Below are 19,618 nucleotides of genomic sequence, written 5' to 3' on the forward strand. Positions count from 1 at the left end.
AAGCCACAAGACAAGGGTAAGAGATTTCACCAGCAGTTTTCCCCCACAGTACAGGAACAAAAAGCAGGCTAGCATTTTCTTCACATCTTTTCAAGTACACTTAAAATTGATTGTAATCCAAATCACACAGTAGCATGTATCTACAGGAAAGGCTACTTTTGTCACAGTCTCCAAAAGAGAATGGAGGGACTTAGTGTTTACATGCTGGGCTTGGGGCTGACAGAATTGTTTTCACCCCATCCTGTACTCTCATTTTCCTTTATCCTCAACTGTCCTCCAGCCTTTTAACGGTGGCCTGAGGCAATCCTGAGCCAATTTTGTTCTTATGGCTCTTTAAAGCGGTCCCTGCCTTGTAAACTTCAGATATTTCACTGGGGCTAGAGGAAGAGATTTTATACCTTCAGGGCAATGTCAACCCCTAAACGCTCTTGTGGGAGACAGTAGTTGTCAAATGCCCCTCTAAAGCAGAGCTGTTAAATATTTTCTGTATTTATACCTCTAAACCCATTCATTCCCAAGTCCGAATCAACCTGCTAGACCGCCTCTTTCAGCCTGCTAGACTGCACTTTCACACTTCAGGTTTCCAGGAGGTGCTCAGACACCACAAAAAGCAGCAAACATCTATACAAAAATAAAATGTACTGTCTACGCCGCTTGCATCCCATTCAAGACTGTCATTTCTCTTTGTTAGAACCATCACAAAACCCCACCCAGTAAATGACAAGCCAACTCCAAAGCACTGCACCTAGTAAAAATTTAATATAATAAAACAAATTGAAAACATTATTTTAACCATTCACAATTAAAGTCGAAAAATTATAAGGCAGCCATTCATGGAATGATTTTGTGTACAAATGGTTTGGGAAGACAGACATTAAAATTATAGTTCCGTATATGGAGTCCGGTAAACAGCAATGACCATACAATGTTTTTCCCTGGAAAGCCAAGGCTGCTAAAGGATGTAATTAAAGGACAGTAAGAAAAAAAGATTTATTTAATTTTTAGAAGTGAGACGAACAGGAAATCTGAAATTCATCATAAACTTTCCCACTATACCTCAACCCCTCCTCCTCCTTCTGCCCCCAAAGAATACAAATACACTTCCCTCTTCTTCCCAAGTCCCAGCAGACAACAGGAAGGCAGCAGTAGTAACATTTGTTCCACAGCATCTCTCTTATTCTGTATAAGGCCGATACCACATGGACACATCTGCTGCTGCAAAAAGCTCCTTGAAGGCTCTGAAGCAGTTCCTGAATAAACACAGTAATTTTCCTGGGTCTCTGGGATAACATTAGGTTTTTACACAAACCACCTGGAAACGGTTCTTTGAAGTCAGCAGTGGGTGTCTGTGTTAATACCCAGCCATCTGATACACCATAACTTTCAAAAAGTTCCTATCTTGGTGGACAGCTCTGCCATCTTCACTTAAGTTAATATCAGTGCAGCTTCTGCAGCTGTCACGAAGTGCTGAAAAAGAAATATTTCCCTTTTTTATGTAAGTAACAATAAGAGAATTAGATCAGTACCTAAACACGCTGGGATCAATGGAAACAGCTTTAGTCTGATTCCTATAGTGATTAAGAAATCATTAACTGAAAAAACAGCTGATGAGAAGATTATATATTTCCTAGACAGATATACAGAAGAAATGGGGACATGCCTGTCACTTCGTTAAAGCATTACCTGCTAGACCTTCTCCTCACAGTAGAAAACACAGGCAGAGATTGCTATTACAGAGAGAGTACAAGGAATTTGTTTGCACCAGGGTCCCCTGAGGAGTAGAAAATGATACCAGATGGCCCTGACTTCACGCAGTGCTTGGATTTACTGTGACAGATGGGGAGAGAGGTAGAAAAAGGGGACATTATAAAATGGGCCATTTTATTTAATTCATTAAAACACTCTGCCTCAAGAAAATAATCCTCCATGTGGAACTAACAATTTGAAAATGTTTGATAATTTAAAATTTTATCCTCTCTTCATCACACAACCAAAACCTTCCTTATTTACTCTAGTTTCACCTACAGACTTGAAAATAATAGTTCAACACAGAAATAACAGAGGCAGCCAAAAGAAAATGCTGTTGCTACTTCTAAATGGGCAGGGAAAAATTAAATCACAGAAGTGCATCACTTAACCAAGCACTGAAATGAAAAGTATGTGTTATCAGAATTTTTGTGTTAATTTTAAGTTGCCAATGTTTCCATTTAAGCATTTGCTGCTATAACTTGGACGTTACAGTCCATGAAACATTAAACTGATTACAACCATTTCTGGTGGCTGCCCCTGAAACTAGAAACATGATCTGACGGACAGGAGAAAAAGACCACAAGACCTCTCAGCAGCAGCACCTCGCCAGAGGTTATGTCAGCAATGAAAAGACTGGCTGGCACATCTTCATCCATACACTCATCTATCTAAGAAGGTACTATCCACATGGATATCCAACACCGGCACAAAAAGGGTGAAACGGGCCCTTACCTAAATACCAATCTAGCCTTTTCCTCTTGTTATATACAAAACAAAGTTGAAGTGGAACACAGTCATGATGCCTGCTGAACCAGGGGTTTGGATGTACCTGCAAGTGACAGGTGACAGTTTAAAGCAAAAAAACCTTACTGTTCTCCAAAACATAAGCATCTGATGCTTCACTAAGCTACCTCCAGCTGTGGAAAACAGTTACGTCGAAAGATTAAGCAAGGTAAAATAATGAGATTATCAAGGAAGAAGGTAATTAAGAGAAATCAGAAAGAGCACTGGAGCTCTGGTATAAATATCCCTGTATACCGTTCACATGCACTGGTAACCTGTATCACTAAACTTTCTAAGCTGGGAACTTACTGGTTGCAGGTGTAAAAACAAAAGGCTTAAGAATGCGCTGGAGAAGATCTCATCCATGTCACTAATTTTGCAACGGCTTTTCAGAACAGAACTAGCTTCCTACGGCCTAATATAAAGCATGATTGTTTAGGCCTGATACACTAATTCTATCTGAAAATACTGTCTTGTAGGAAAAGATGACTTCTAATAATTTTGCACTGATTTTATATAGTAAAATACCATGAACAAGCACTCCTGGAAATAAACACAAGGTTCAATCCTGGGATACACCTGTATTGTTACAAAGCTAACAGACAAAGCAATCGCCAGCCCAAGAGCCAGGCCATACCCCTTATTGAACTAGTACACAAACAGGACAATAACAAAAATGTAAAGTTAAGAGGCACAATGGCCTGGTAGTGGAAGCAATAAATGTCATGAAAAACAGACAAGCTCATTCATGGAAAGAAGAAGCACTTCAGTTAAGATAGTTCAAGTCTGGAAAATCTATGTTGAACAAAAAAAAATAATCAAAATAGAACTATATTTGGCAATGCTATCTTCAAAAAGTGCAGACAGAGCACAGCTTGAAAAGGGTACGGCATAAAAGGTTTTCCCCTAAAGAAATAATTTGATGTTGAGTTTGCACATGTCAAGCATTCCTGACTTTTCAATGCACTAGTTAACAGTACAATTTGTTTTGCATAAAGGAAATGGTGCCTGACAAGAGAAGGCTGTGCCTTGGAAAGGGAGGGATCTTTCAGCACTCTTCTGCAGTGAGTGGCATCAGCAGTTGGCAGTAAGCCCTCCAGTAGATTCACAAAAACTAACATTTATCAGTAAGTGGTGAATGCACAATTCCCAGAGGAAAAGCAGAATGCCTAACAAGTCCACTGGGAACCCACCAGCTTGGTTTTTTGTTCAGAACTGCTTTAGAAACACTTTATAGTCTATCTGTAGTATAAATATTTAACTAAACAACTGTTTTGTTAATATTAATACCTTTTATTTAATAAAATCCCCACACCCGCCACTGATTTCAGCAGTTCACCTTTGAAAATGAGATGGTAAAGTTCTCTGGTCCTCAACAGCTTCTCCATCACATTTCTACTCCTCAGAGCCCAGAACAGCTCGATTTTAAAGGACACGGGATCTCTCTCAACAGTAGCAGTAGTATGACAGTACCAAATACCTAATTCCTGCTTACATTTTTGGTGCCTACACTTTGCTGACTTGGCAGAAGACCACCTCCTAAGAAGTACTGTCTTTTTAAAAAAATTATTAACAATTGCATAAACAATCAAAATAATATTCTCCTTATTTCCATTCTTTGTCTCAAATAATGGAAGACACTGCAAGATTCGTTTACACTTTCTTAACCAGCTGATTTCCTACCCTCATAGTACACTCTCTCTACATCATTCCTTTACTATCAGTGACACTTCTGTGCCAATAGCAGCACTGTCCAGAATTCCAAGTGTAGCCCATTTTTACAATACAATTAGTGACAAACATTACAAGGACCAGTCGCGTTGTCAGGACAACACAAAACCACTGGGGGAGAACCTCTTTCTTCATTAGTAAGACTTCAACCTCACACAAGGCACCCATACTTTGTTTTTGCTCTCAGCCGCGCAAGCTAAATTGCAGGATACTTTGGTGATTGCAATTTCATGATGAGTCGCTATGTTCTTCCCCTCTCACCTTCCTTAAACTCCAAATTCCATCTTCCCTGAGAATAGGGCCAGAAGAAAGAATTAAAATAGCAAATGTCTTCAGAAAAGGAAGTTACACAGAATTTATGTCCGGCTGCCAAAGTACATTTTGCTACACTAAAAACTTTCTCAGTATTCTTCATTTTGCAATCAAGGTTCCCTCTGAACTCCACAGAGAGGATGGGATGGATGATAGGTAAGAGACAACGATAAAAGGAGCAGCTGACATTTACTGCTCATGTCAGATCGAGGGGAACAGTGAAATTCATGTGTTTAATGATGGTGTCCAATAGACAAAACTAGAGGAATCAGGCATCCTAATACTAGGGCTGCCACCTCCAGACGACTGAGTCCTTTTCCTCCAGTTGACTCAGGTTTGTGGCTATGAGCAATTCCTCCTACTTCTGGGAGGACGTGAACTGTGGCAACATACAGAAAAGTCCCAGCAGAAAACAGCATAGCAACTCCGGTGGCATTGACTTCTGAAAGGGCTTCTTTGCTGCTCTGAAATGGAAAAATAAAATAAAGAACAAAAAAAATGAGGATAAGCAGTTGTTCTTCAATCAACAATAAAAAAATTCTGTAAGAGTCCAGGTGCATTAAGATTTCTACTAACTTATTCGCTCACAATAACAATAGTTCAATGTGTTGGTTTGTGTCTTGCACCTTATGTATAATAACTGACATGCAGAAGTTGACACTGGGGACAGAAAGACTTACTCATCCTATGTAGTTCACTTCAGATTTCTAGAATCCCTTACAGAAGAAAAAGAAGTCAGTCTGTCCAGAAGTACCTTGTTTGACCCAGTCAAATGAATATACAAAGTATCAAAATGACAAAATGTGCTTAAAAAAAATTCAGATGATATAGCCACGAATTTTAGGAAAGACACTCAAGGTTGACTTTTTTTTTTCTTTATTTCTAAACAGAGTTCATATAACATGCCAGCCTTTAAATACCCAGTCCCCTGCTGGTTAGAGCAAGATTTCCTAGATTCATGTCCCAAATGATCACTCTTTCAATTTCTCATTTGTTTATACAACTAAACACACAAGTTCTCCAGAACTTCCATGCAAACTTCATTAAGAAATGCAACTTCAGCATCAAAAATGAGCACATCTTCACATTCATACTAGAATTAAGATAATGCTATACATCATCAAATACAATTAAAGGCAAAACCACTCATATCAGCTACAAAATGCTTCTTGAACAATTTCCAACTCAAGTGTGATGTTAGTTCTCAGCTACACTCAGGTAAATTTTCCAACGAGCAGAGATACACCTTCTGCTCTGGAACTACATAATCACTGTGACAGCCCTGGTCTCCTAACAATTCTCTGTCCTTTCTGAAGTGCTAAGTGCAAAACCAATTCTTGGTGAGCCTACATCAAAAGAATGCTCAAACAGCATTCTTACTTCTATTTACATACCAAACTCTTTCCGTTGTCCCCAGTACTGCAATATCAAACATACTCCTTTCCAGCAGGTAAAGGGATTAGCCCAGATTATTTACTTCAATTTTCCTCTCCCACCTTGAGTTTCATGAACACATTGGATTCTTTACGACACAACACCATGGTGTGTCACCAGCACGGTCCACTGCAGTGAGAAATATAAGAGTGCCCTGGGAAATGCTATGAGAAGCAGAAGTGTTTAATCTGGACAGAGATGATAAACTCATGCTCAGTAGCCCACTTCACAGGCTATTTGTTGTATAAAGCCAGGACACTACTAGGGTTTCAGAAGCAAAAAAGGCAACATATAAGACCAGTTCTGGGATGGTGGGGGAAACTAGCAATTTTCTACCCACATATTAAAATAAGAATGCAAGCAGCAACACTCAAATTGCTACCTTTTAATTTTTTTTTTACTTCTTTCCAAGCAGCTTGGAATCACATTCTATGAAACTCATGATATTCCTTCCCCCAAACTCCACCACTAAGCCACATTCCAGGCAGGAAAAGAACCAAAAACACCACAGACCTACCTTGCTTAGCCCCAAGTATGTCACCATTGACATAACAGGCGCTGCTAATGCAAAGACTAGCAAGTGTTTTCTAATTCGATTCCGTTCCAGCCCAGCATGCATCAGAAAGGAAACCAGGCCAAAGGCAGCCGGTGCCTGCAAGAAACAATATTCACTAGTAACATTATCCCTTGTACAATCCCCTGAAATCTGAGATAAAGTTGAAATACAACGCACTACACTGAAATGCACTGAATCAGAAGAAATTCAGGGAAAGCACTAGCATGTTGCAGTTAACCCAAATCAACAGAATTCTGTAGACTTACCCCTACCTTAATAATAGTGCCTAATCAAAACTCACATTCTGGCTATCAGAGTACACATTTGTGTTGTCATTATAAAGTTCATTCTGACTTGAGTCATTGTTATAATCCCTAAGATTCCAGTAACTGATATAATTTCTTTTGCCATCTGACAGTACTCTACATCCTTAGAAGGACGGTTTCTTTACCTACAGCAGAAAAATTCTACAATTAACATAGCAGAAGAAAATAATCACAAAAATAGATAACTGTCAGCTTCCACATGAACAAAGACTTAAGATCTCTTTGATGACTTCATCATTCAGTTTCACTTCTGTTCCCACTGGAAAGCAAACAAATACAACTACATTTCCCTGTGCTGGCATCCAGCTTCATATCCACAAGGCTGTCCTGATACTCACAGAATTTGCTATATTTTTGCTCACACAAAGACAACAGCAGTCCACCCTGACATTTTTTGAGATAACACAAACAAAAATACATTGGGCATTTTTTAGACACAGATTCTTTTTTCTTTTTTAAAAACCTAGAAAGAAACCATGAGTGAAGGAAAAAACATGAGAGGCAAAAGCATCAATCAGGATCAGAAAACTAGAAAAATAAAAGACACCAGAGAAGAAATAAATTCCTTTTTCAATATCAAGTATTTATTGATAACCTTTCACAGGAGAAATTTTTCTCTTCTAAAGTTGTACAATTTCAGAAGTCAGTTCATTTGAACATTAAGAATAACAAAATCAAGTTTCACTTCGCAATAGCCATAAACTGAGCTTCACAGCCAAGATGTGACATTGATGTTGTCACCTTTGAAGACTTATGTAAACCACAGTTTATTGAACGAACAGTGAAGACAAGAAATAGCAGATGTGGATTTCTTAACATTTTGAACATGCAATTAGGCAAGCAAGAATTCACATGAAGATATGACCAATATGCATGTGCTACCGTAAATCAAATACACATCTGCACATATGTTTAGAACATATATAGCTGAGATCTTCCACAGTCATTGTTTGCTTGCTATCATCAAAAAAAAGTTGGGGTTTTTTTTATAGCAGAAATTGCACATGAGCAATATTGAAGCTACTATAATAACAGAGGCAACCAAAAGTTGTGATTTAGTACACCGATATTAAGTGTTTTCAAAAAATTAACACTTTAAACACTACATTTATTCCTAATAATTATCCTTCTCATTTGGATAAGAACATTACAGAACCAAAAAACTGCTGTAATTAGCATGAAACTGCTTTTCCTCCTTGAATACTCAAGTATATAGTTCTGTGCTTCACACTCTAGAACTTCTCTGAATAAATCTCAAAGCAGTAACAATCTTGGGGGGCACTGTTTGTTCTGCAGTTTGTGTGTTTTTTTTAAAAAAAAGACACCACCGCAGTAGCTTCAGAAAAAGTAAGTGTGAAGGTGCCACATTTCTCCATGAGCTTTTTTTCTCTCCCTACACTTTAGAGGCTTTTCCCAACCACTGCAACCGAGATAGGCGGTCAAAATTCTCTCTTACTGGTACCCCATTCAGACTTAGCATCCATCACCGGCTATTCTGTCATTCATCATATCAGCGCTTGAAGCTGTACTACTAACTTTCCCTTTCAATGGTATTACACATTTCCAGATTACATCATTTAGGAAACTTAACATCTTCAGTAATTTCTGTATGTTTTAATAGTCTTTTAAAGAACAAACAAGATTTTTTTGGATAATGACATACCTTGTGCAACATAATTGCAACAAACACTATCAACTGGACACTAGTCTGAGAAGTAGAAGCTGCTGCACCCAACGCAACACCATCAGCTGAAACAGGAATGCAAATTAATGGATTATTCCTCCACATCAGTTTCAGTTTTCCCACCCCATCAATGGCAGACCATACAAAACACATTGATTTGGAAGTCCTGTTAGTCAAAATGCCATAAACAACACCAATCGCTCCCCTTTGTTTCTTAAGCCACAATTTCAGACAACCCTCAACAAGAGCTGTCTCTATTTCCCAAGACCATACAAAACATACTGATAATCTATTCAGTATCGACAGATTCTGACTAACTAGACTAGGTAGCAGGTTTACTTATTTCAGTCTTCTGTAGTAGAAGTGGCTTCCTTTCAAAATTAAAAAATTCTTCTAAGCACTAGAAGAATTTTAATTATTTCCCTTTAAATGAATTTTCAAATATAAATACTATCTTAAATATTATTTCTTATCATTTAACATATATTGTCTAAATGAAATATGAAATAAAATATTCAACCTTTATCTATAGGATTCACTTAGCTTCATAAAAAAATATCTTTTTTATCAACATCTTATGACTTATCTAGACAATAACTTCCAGCAGGAGAGATTAAAAAGCATCATTGCTGTAATACACACATATAGTGAAGAATTACAACATGAAAATGGGTTCACTGCAATACGTATGTAACTTTTATAGTCTTTACAAGTCAGCCCAAATGTATTTCAGACAAATCTTTGTGCCCAGTCCTATAATGTCCTTTTTGCCACAAGACACATTTTAAAAAAAAAAATTTTTTAAACACAGGTCAACAGACAAGGGAACCTAAAGGTGTTTCATACTACTTATCAAATGTGTTAGCACATACTGAAATTTAGCAGCTGAAGCAGCCGAAGGAGTTGAAGAGACGGAGAACGGGCATCACATAACTTTTCAGGAAAAAAAAAAGGAGTGAAAGTACCATACCAAATAAAACTCCATGGAATATGCTGAGCACTAGAGTATGGTTTCCCAGTAAGTTTTGGGGAAAACCTTTAGCTCTGCCCACCCTGCCTTTTTATTTTTTTTAATAAAAAGCCACCTTCAAAATCAAAACCCAAGTGTTTCTACCACATCTAAAGATAAGACATGCCACAACAGAAGTCCTTGTCAAGTGCTAACAATAGGCCCCACATTACCTGCAGCGTGGACTACTAGTCCCAGTGTCGTGGTGATTTTGGAGTTGCCTGATCTTGCAGCTTCTGGATCTGAAAAAGCAATGAGGGTAGTTAGGATCAGAAGAACAAATAACATAATGCTGGAAGAAAAATTCTAAGTACTGCTGCACATATCTTTACCAGCTCTTTAGGCAGTTCAATTCAAAACTATCAGCTTTTATATTTCCTGATTAGATATACTATTAAATAGTCTGATACCAAACACCCTCAAAGCATCTGAAGTTCTGCTATCAAACACGTGACAGAATCATAAACAATTCTTTGCAATTTACAGGATCACTGATGTAGGCAGAAGTAGTTGTTTTTCTTAACCTCCTAAGAGGTCAGCTAGCTGACTGCAAGCACATTTACACAGCTACTTTAATAAGTCTGCGCAACTGCTATAACAGAGTCCAGTATTGTTCATTTCCTCCTGCCTGTCCTTCCGCCCTCCAGTCTCTCTCTTCATACCCAGGTGCCCACATAGTTGCCCAGTGAGTCAAATCAGGGAAGTGAGCTGGCTAAAAGCCCATGTATTCTCTTTGATCAGATTGATCTCCTGAATCAAGTGAGCCTATTTGAGCAAATTACAGTATGCTCATGGAGAGGCTCACAAAGAATATTTCCTTTAAATTTGTTTTGGATTGACCTCAAAGAGTGAGCCTACAATTGATTTCATACCTCCACACTGGCCTACAGAATTTTTCTAGTTTAGACAAAGTGGGAGATAAAAAAGTACCTGTGATGGGTACAGACTAGATAAAACCTTATAAACTACAAATAGCATAAGTATCTAACACAGATTGTAGTCAATTTCCTCCAGTATCTTCTCTGATGAGACACATACGAAAGGGTCATACACCTGTACAGACCAAGGATTCTCCCAGCAGTTGCTCACCTGCATCCCCTTAGTCATCCTCACTGCCATTGCTTCCTTTGAAAAACTCTGAAAATCAGCTAGCCATGGCTGTGGTTCCATTTATGCTTTATTCAGGAGCACAAAGGTGACACAGCCCCTGCACTGGCCTCCCATCTGTCCCACCACACTAACCCCACCCAAGCAATTGCGCAGGAGCATTGCAAATTGCCATGAATCCAACTAAAACATATTCCACCACCCCCTCACCCACCCCCCATGTGTGTGTTTTGTTTTTCCTTCAAGATCAATTCCTCAATTTTTGAGGGCCAAATTCCGCCATCAGAGGTACTTTTGTGGGAGATAAGCGAGCAGCCAAAGGCAATAAAATACCTTTTCAGATGACAAAACACCTTTGACAAACTTCAAGCTACAGTTTGAGCGTTAGGCCACAGGCAGGAAACAAAGGCAACCGTAGGCATTTTGAGAGTCTTGTAATGAAGTTGAGAAATCTTTGGACTAAGCAGGACGTATTTTGAAGTACGTGAGGTTCTAAACTACTGTGGGAGTCCAGTGCAGTTACACTAAAGGACCAGAGCTTTCATCTAGTCATTTCTGCAGACTTACTTAAGATAAATTTTTGGGGGTTTTGCGAATTTTACCTACATGTAAGACAGTTAAGCAGGAAAACCAAGTAAAGATAAGACTAACCTGAAGTTTTTTTTCTAAAGCCAAAGAAACCCCCTATAGGTGTTATTGTAAACAAATAATAACTCAAGTGTCAAGTCACTCTGCACCTCAACACCATGCGTGCTTGTACCGTTATTTCATGTTAGCAAAGCAAGCCCTCAAATTACATTGAATTTCAGGATAAAACTTTTCACACAGACCTTGCTTTCTACTTGAAAAGCACCTACTAGAATTCTGGCATGACTGGTCAAATTAAATCCCAGCAGCATTTAAAACAATTGCAACTAGCTAATTAAGACTAATTGAAGCGAATCTTTACTTACCATCTGTAGAGTGCACACGAGAGCTACCTATCTGGTCCACCAACAGCATGAAGACAAAGCCGAGGACAAGGGATACACCAATGTAGGCATGCAGCCTGGAATGGTCATGGCCGTACTCATGTACAACCGCAATTTCCGCTACCTTCTCAGACTCAATTACATGCTGCATCTCACTCGCTGGATGATGCTTCCCTGTGGCAGGCAAGCAAACAGATTAGGACACAGGGGACTAAACATGGCATGGACACTTCTCCTTTGCTGAAAGTGTTTCTCACTTGTTCTTGGACAATATATAAAAGTTCTCTTCTAAAATCAGTTTTAGGTCATTTACTTAGGGAAGCGCACATTTGTCTGTCTGGCCTCTCTTTGCACATCTTTAGCATGAGAAAAACAAAGAAAGCATTAATATTTGATAAGCCAGGCTACTTTGTTTAAACACTGCATTTTAAAAACAAATTTGATTTATAAAAATTGCTGATAATTGCTTTTTTAATTTAAGTTGCCACTTTTGTCACCTTCAGAGATACTGTCAAGGAGTTAAGTCATTATCTTCATTTAAGTGAGAAAAAAAAGGATGAGGAGATAAAATAAGTTCCATCCACTATGAGATCTAATGAAATCCAAGATTAACTTTGTATCTCAAAGTATCAGTCTCTAGTTCAACAAGTTAGCATCGCTATACTCCACTGACACAGACACACTGGAACAACATTGAAGTTATGCTGTCCTACAATATCAGTACCATCCTAGAAACTCAAACTCCAATTGGTGGTCGTTCCCCTCCCTTACACAAATTTTAATGCAATCCCCTCTCCCTCCCCAATAACTTTCACCTTGTCTCACTGAGCTACCCTGAAATTAGGTGAGCTCTGAACGACTCTAGAATCTAAGGAGAAAGACAAAAGCTGGACAGGTCTTTAGCTAAGTTTCTATGGTATCAAATGCTTTATTTGGTGCACAGGTCATAATTAAAAATATTTTCAGATACTTCATAGATAAGTGACAAACTTCTCTACCAACAATGACTATCAGAAAGGAGAGCCTTTATAGGCTGCCATTAAGCCAGCATGTGTGATCTTTATCACAAGCAAATACTCAACATACACATAATTCTCATCAATTTCAACAGAAATTATATCAGTCTCACTCTAAATGTACGCAGGCTTAAAGAGAAAGAAGGTGTTTTTTCCAGAACACGCACCTAACATTTCCAGTAGTCTTTGGCCTAGTGGCTCCCCAGACAGATCCATGAGATCCTCCAACCTTGCTCATGACCACAGGAAATTACTGCTTCTGCGATCACATCTAACACAGAGGGCAAATAATGTCCAGAAATATATAGCTTTTTCAGTACTAGGCACCATTGAGTTGCAAGAGTTGCTTTAATATGTTTATGTACTAAGGGCCTACAAGAAAGTTAGGGAGGGACTTTAAAGCATGGAGTGATAGGACAAGGGAGAATGACTATAAATTGGAGGGGGAAATATTTGGACTAGACACACATGAGGGTGGTGAGGCACTGACATGGGTTGCCTGGGGAAGCTGTGGCTGCCCCATCCCAGGAGGTGTTCAAGGCCAGGTTGGATGGGGCCTTGAGCAGCCTGATCTAGTGGGAGGTGCCTCTGTCTGTGGGAGGGGGGGTTGGAATTAGATGATCCTTAATGTCCCTTCCAACACCATTCTATCACTCTGTGTGAAAGACATTTAATAAAGGTATTTTTTAGCAAAATTCTTGGTGTGATTTTCAGCTGATAAGCAAAAGATCATGTCTAAGCCTTCTTCTACCAACAGTACACAGAGTTAGAAAGGTCCAAGCCAAGATCAGGAATAGGGAACTTTTAATTAGGTTCTCAACTACTATATAGAGCACAGTAAGCATTTGACCTCCTGGTTTCAGACTCTGTGTTCACCTAAATCATATATTCTTTATTTTTCTTTTTTTTTCCTTTGGTTTTTTTTTTTTTTTTTCTATATTTCCCTTTACAGCCTTTGGCAGAGACAAGACATCAGGCTAGAAAGCCCTTTGAGTGATGTGTAAGAGGCATTTAATGCTCCTTGGCATACATGTTATTATAAATAATTGTACTTCCACAGCAGATAAGGTGCTTTACGCACAGTATTATAATACTCATGTGTTTCCAATAAGAGAACAGGCATAGTTTTTTCCATATCTGCTACCTTTGGGTATAAAGCGTGCTTCACATTCACATCCCTACAAGACAACTAATGTTAGATTTGAGCTATTCATTACAGGATTTGAGGTTTTGAAGAGTGGCAACGGCAGACTAGAACTAAATGCTTGAACTTGGAACCACATGCAAATATCTGTGTAATGGACATCACCAACCAAGAAAGAAATGCCTCGAACTCTGTGAATTAGCTCTATATGAGCACAGTTTTCAGGCACATGTATTACAGTAAATTAATTCAAAGATGCTCTTCAGCTTCAAAGGAAGGAATTCTGATGAGGGTGTGGATCTCTGAAACACTTTCAGCATGTGCTGAGAAGCAAACTAAAAAAAAGCAACAGCAAGTAGCCCACAATTTTATTCTCTGCCAAAGGCATCCTTACACCTCCTTTTAAGTTTCAGTGAAAGTTAAACCCTTAACTCTCCCTAGAATAAGAAACACTACATATGACATAGCATAAAAGGCTCTGATTCCAAGAACAGTACAGTACCTGGACCTGCTAACTGTTGGATCTCTCAGCCAGAGTCATCCAATCCAAAGCCTGATGATATTTCTTTGTCAAATCACCATATACAAACAATATCATGCCTATGGCAGCTTTGTGGTAACATGCCAGCTTGTGTCACATTGCTCTGAAACCCCTCCCACCAATCTCATGTTAAAAGCCCAAGAAATGAGCCTTGGTGTATCATAACACCATGACCTTGAACAAGGCCATCTACAGACATGGGTTTGGTTCTCACCCTCCAAAATGTCTTCATAAAGTGCATGTACTCCTTCTGGCACAATGACAGCCAAGGCAGTTCCACACAGCAGCCCAGCACCCAGAACAGTCACCAACTTTAATCTCTCCTGCAAAGCAAGTACAAAACAAGTATCACCTTTATGATAGAAAATGCTTTCCTTACTCTCCTTCATTAACAGAGATTGGGGTAGAGAGGTGGGGGGGAGGAAAGTGATCTGCAAAACTTCTCACTGATTTTTATCCAGGAGCCTAAATTGGATAGTCTGACACCTGTAACTATTAGCTTTCTCAAAAATGAACATAGGCAGCGTCTGATGCAATCAACTGAAGAAGGAAATGAAAGTTAAAGATGACCCATTCGACTGTTAACATCAGACAAGAAATCAAACATAGCACACCTGAAAACAGCAAGAGTTGCTATATTTGGCACTGATTATTTCTGTTAAACTCACCCCCTAGGGTCACTAATTCTAAGGCCAGCAGAGACAAAGAAAGACTGAAAGACCCTGAATTTTGAAGCATGTTTCTCACTCTACATTTTATCTTCATTCTCAGTTTGCTTTCAAGTATGTATTTCTGACTAGAAATCATACATATACATGGAAATTCCCTAAAATCTCTACTAGGTTCGGCACAGTGCAAGATAGATTGGCTTTTTGGGGAACAGGCAATTTAAATAGTAAAAGAAAATTCAAGGAAGAAAACTAAACTACCAAAACAAAACCAGAAAGATAAGAGAACAAACCATGCATCTACAGATACAAATACGCTGGTGACACAGGAGTATAAAGCTCTAAGTCAGCTATATTTATATAACACAGAAAACGGATTAATAAAAGTTTTAGAACTACAGAAAGAGAGAAGGACAATTTCAGAGAAAAAAAATTGCAGCAGTAGCTCCACTTCCTCCTACAGGTTTAGAAACAGAAGAAATGAAGTTAAGCTACTATGAGATTGTTAGATGATAGATGAAATATATTTCAGCCCCTAAACCAGACAGCCACTCTTGTGCAGCAGCTTGTCCTTAAAAGTGCCATACTTTAATTGATTTCTATTTAAAAGGGTAAAGTTGAAGAATGGATTTTCTTTAAAAACATAAAATTGGGGATAAAAATTAATTTAAGAGAAAGATTTTTGTACTTGAGAGATCTGATGATGTGTTCCAGATATTAAAACAAATAAAGTGTCAGGTGAAGTTTTAGAACGACAGTACCGCAGTATTTGCAGGATGTCAGGTAGCTACAGAACACAGCAGAAAGGACTGAATCCCCAGAATGGGTCCAAAACCAGAATTATAAAAAACAATTTAAGAAGGCTTACTCAAATGAGTCTGAATGAGGAAACTGCACCAAGAAAACTGCTAATGGTGCTAATACACATTTCATAGCCATCTTTTTTTCTCTTTAATTTGATCAGGAGATGAATAAAAGCAGAACAGTGCTTATTGTTTTCACAATCATTTCTAAGCCTTCCAGGGGCATTTTAAAAGGAGCTAAAGACTGTACAGGCATTTAGGGCAATACTAAATTACATTCTCCTCTCCGCATAATTACAGACCATGGCAATCCCCTTTTTTTCCTCTCCACAAAGACAGGTTTTAAAACAGATTTTTTTTACATAATTATTGCAAATGTGCAATTAAACCCTAATGAAATTCACAAACTTAATGGGTTTATGGTATAGTAAAGAAAAATAGTTTAATTCATATTTCAGGAATAATTTCTACAAGATTAAAAGTCACACATGAAGGGTTTATGAGTACTTGCTACCAGTTATATTCTAATATGGGATAAAAAGCTTAGAACTCTATCACCCCTCCCAAACCAACTAAATTCTGTTTTAACAGTATAAGAACAGTTTATTATTACTTTTGCTTCCTTGTGACTACAACACTGACAGGCCAAAGTCAAAGCCGTGTTCTGAAAGTCCAATTATATAAGCATCTAATACAACAATGTGCAGAAGTTGTTTCTCAGTTTCTGTAACTGTTCTTATTATAACACCTGTAGCAAACATGGGAGTTTAGATCCTCATAACAACTGCGTAGCATACACTTTGTGGCAGAACCACCATCATCTTCCATGCACAATGAGATGATGTTTGGGAGCTACTGAAATACTACTGTTAGCCACTGAGGACCTGGAGACAGGTACAGTTACCACTGTAACTCTTTTTTTAACGTTTTGCATTTAGGCTGTAAATTGAGGAATAGCCTCAAGAATAGCACAGTGCTCTTTCCAGCCCAAAGTTAGCCCAACAGAGTACCAAAAATCACCACTAGCCTGGAAAGGTACATCTGCATACAGAAATAAATTGAAGCTCTGTTCACCCTGTAACATTTTACAACCAATCTTTAGTCATACCTGGCTTTGCTAGAGTTCCATACTTTCAAGAACATCCAGATCTAATTAAAAGAACCAGTATGAAATCAGAACACAACCAATAGGTTTCATGGCAAAAAAACTTATCTGAAGAAATGTATTAGCACTAATGAATAATTTTATCGTTTTCCATCATTTGGGGTTTATTATGTAAAGCATTCATTTTTGTTTTCTACTTCACCGTTATAAGTGGTCAGTGGGAGGAGGCATTTCTCCTCCTCAAGGCCACATGCAAAACTTCTGCAAACCACAGAAAGCATAGTCAAAACAGTAATTTCAGTTTGGAAGTGTTCACGTTGCACCGGCCTAAGCAATTATTTTAAAGAAAACAATTCTATACTCTAATGAGAAATCTTCAGGATTAGCTGCGTATAATTTGCAAAGATTTTGCTCCTCTTTTAAACAAGCATAGCATGTGGATCCTTAAGAGATTTAATTTAAAACAAGTGTAAAACCAAGCCAATAATTTCTGAAAGTTTACGGTATCAGATTGTGCATACGTGTACCGTCAGTAAAATACAGCACACACAAAAGTCTAGTAAGTATGTGATTACTGCTTATGCAGAGTGCTATGGATCCTCCACTCATCTGTATCCCTGCAGCTGCTGGGAGCCCACTGATTCAACTATATAAATATGAACAAGCCACAAACTCAGATCAAGGACTTCAAACACTGTCAAGTACAAAGTCAGAGATAGCAGATTACTATCAAGCACGTACATGAGGAACTGCAAAATTAAATTAAGAAAGAGACAATATTAGCATGCCAGGCAGAGTTCTCAGCAAGTTTGTGAGAAAATCCTTTGTAGGCTTCGAGGCTAAAATGATTTTTGAAGAACAGGACAGCGAAAGTAACAGCCTTGAAATCATATGAGGGAAGGTCCACCCAAAGTACTGGCAAAAAAGAACTGTGTTAATGTTTATGTAAAGACCTTGGAATACACGGCCACATTGCAATCTATTCGGCAAAAATGTACCGTTATCAAAATGAATGGTCTATCCTTCCACATTGTTCAGAGTCCAGTACTGCCAAAGCCTCCTTTGCACTAGTAACAACAAGACTGAAGGACAGGGGCAACCAGCACTGTGACCTGATGGAAGACCAAGTCACATCTCTCTTCCAGCACTTTGCTTTCCAAAAGTGACACTACTCCCACTAGAAACAGGAAACCTCTTGAAAGAGAGCCCCCACTACCTCAGAAAAAATAAAGTCTCAACACCAAACTTGTATACAACAATCATCATCTAGAAAGAAAAAAGAAACATGGGCATCAGAGGATATTAGGAGATCTCCAGGCACTGTAACAATCATTATTGCCTCAACAATCCTCTCCTAGAAGCACCCAAACACATTTACTCATGATCTCCTCTACTGTTTGGAAACTCATTCAATCCATAAAAAAATCACCCCCTCCTTTAATAACACCTTACATACTAAATATATTTTTCCAAAAGAATGCCTTAAGTTCCACAGGATAGGAGCACAATTTGAAGTTGTGTTGTAATCAAAGAGTTAAGGTTTAACTTTGCAGCAGCACAAGTTATGAACAAAACTGTGAACCAAACAAATTTTCTGAGAACATTCTCTGAATTGCTTACAGAAGCCCTAACTTGAGCAGCCCATAGACACATAATACTAACCTTTAACTTCCTAAGTCTATGACACAAGCTTCTAAAAATAACTATAACCAGCCACTACTGTGTCCTTCCACTACATGCTGAGTCTTTGCTTGATCTGCAGCTGAGATGTTTGGATCATGTTTGAGCCATTTAAATGGCTTTCATACACTCTGTAGAATAAGCACAGTTTTACATTGCAAGTTTGAATGAAAATTAATAACGCATTCAGAACTTCCTTAAAAAAGGCGTGTAAGGTTATCACACAATCCACAACAGCACTGCCACATTCAAAAGGCGAGAGCTCTAACTCTCTTCCTCTGGTTTCTCCCATTAGCAACCAACGAGAAGTTCAGCTAAGCCATCTTACCTCGGAAAAATTAACTGCCAAGGGTATAATCCCTGCCACATAGCAGGCGACCAGCATGGCCAGAGACAGGAGGCAGATGGAGCGGAAGTCATCCATTTCGCCGCTTTCTGTCCGGTCCTTTAAAGCGAAATTAATTCAACAGCAACTTTTCCACCTCGCCCCACGCGTCCTAACCCGTGCAGACACCGAGCTCCCAGCAGAGGCTTTCATCCATGTCCGTCTCCCCCGGTGGCGGCCCCTCCGGGCCCGGCGTGCGGCGGTCGCTATCCCGTCGGGGCAGGTAAGGAGACTCAGGGAATCGCAGGGCGGAGGGCGGCCAGTCCCTCACCTGAGGCAGCGATACCTCTCCCTACACCCCACTGCCCTAGGGAGAGTGGCGGGGGAAGCTCCGAGCGGAGGGGCGACCTATGGCCTCCACAGGGAGGCGGCGCGGGGGAACCTGCGGGACGAGGACGCGGCCCCCCCTCCCCACCTTCGCCACCGCCGCCGCCAAGTGGCACAGCCGCGACCCAGCGCTTCCTCTTCCGGGACACCACACGCACCCCACAATCCCTCGCGCCCATCACGGGATTCCCGGCTTCAAGATGGCGGTGCACCCGGCCCCACACCCCAGGTTCCCGGCACACCCCGCGCCGCGGCCAGAAGGAGCACGCTCCCTCATCAAAGATGGC

The 19,618-nt window shown here is 39.4% G+C and overlaps 1 protein-coding gene across 1 annotated transcript; it reads right to left on the reverse strand.

The window, feature by feature from the left end:
* Positions 1-737: 737 nt before the first annotated feature.
* On the reverse strand, positions 738-19,417 carry SLC39A9 (solute carrier family 39 member 9). Its single transcript, XM_069858171.1, has 7 exons — positions 18,948-19,417; positions 14,578-14,686; positions 11,645-11,836; positions 9,758-9,826; positions 8,555-8,640; positions 6,527-6,661; positions 738-5,039 (listed from the first exon to the last, which is right to left on the reverse strand). Exons 1-7 carry the CDS (start codon positions 19,041-19,043, stop codon positions 4,809-4,811), a joined length of 918 nt encoding a protein of 305 aa, XP_069714272.1. The 5' UTR covers positions 19,044-19,417; the 3' UTR covers positions 738-4,808.
* Between the last annotated feature and the right edge of the window lie 201 nt (positions 19,418-19,618).

Source organism: Phaenicophaeus curvirostris, chromosome 5 (assembly GCF_032191515.1).
Source record: "Phaenicophaeus curvirostris isolate KB17595 chromosome 5, BPBGC_Pcur_1.0, whole genome shotgun sequence".
Taxonomy (NCBI): domain Eukaryota; kingdom Metazoa; phylum Chordata; class Aves; order Cuculiformes; family Cuculidae; genus Phaenicophaeus; species Phaenicophaeus curvirostris.

Coding starts and splice junctions, on each gene's coding strand:
- SLC39A9 (XM_069858171.1), bottom strand. CDS start 19,043: ATGGATGACTTCCGCTCCATCTGCCTCCTGTCTCTGGCCATGCTGGTC. Junction 8,641..9,757: donor ACTAGTAGTCCACGCTGCAG/GTAATGTGGGGC, acceptor TTCCTGTTTCAG/CTGATGGTGTTGCGTTGGGT. Junction 6,662..8,554: donor TTGCAATTATGTTGCACAAG/GTATGTCATTAT, acceptor TGTTTCTTGCAG/GCACCGGCTGCCTTTGGCCT.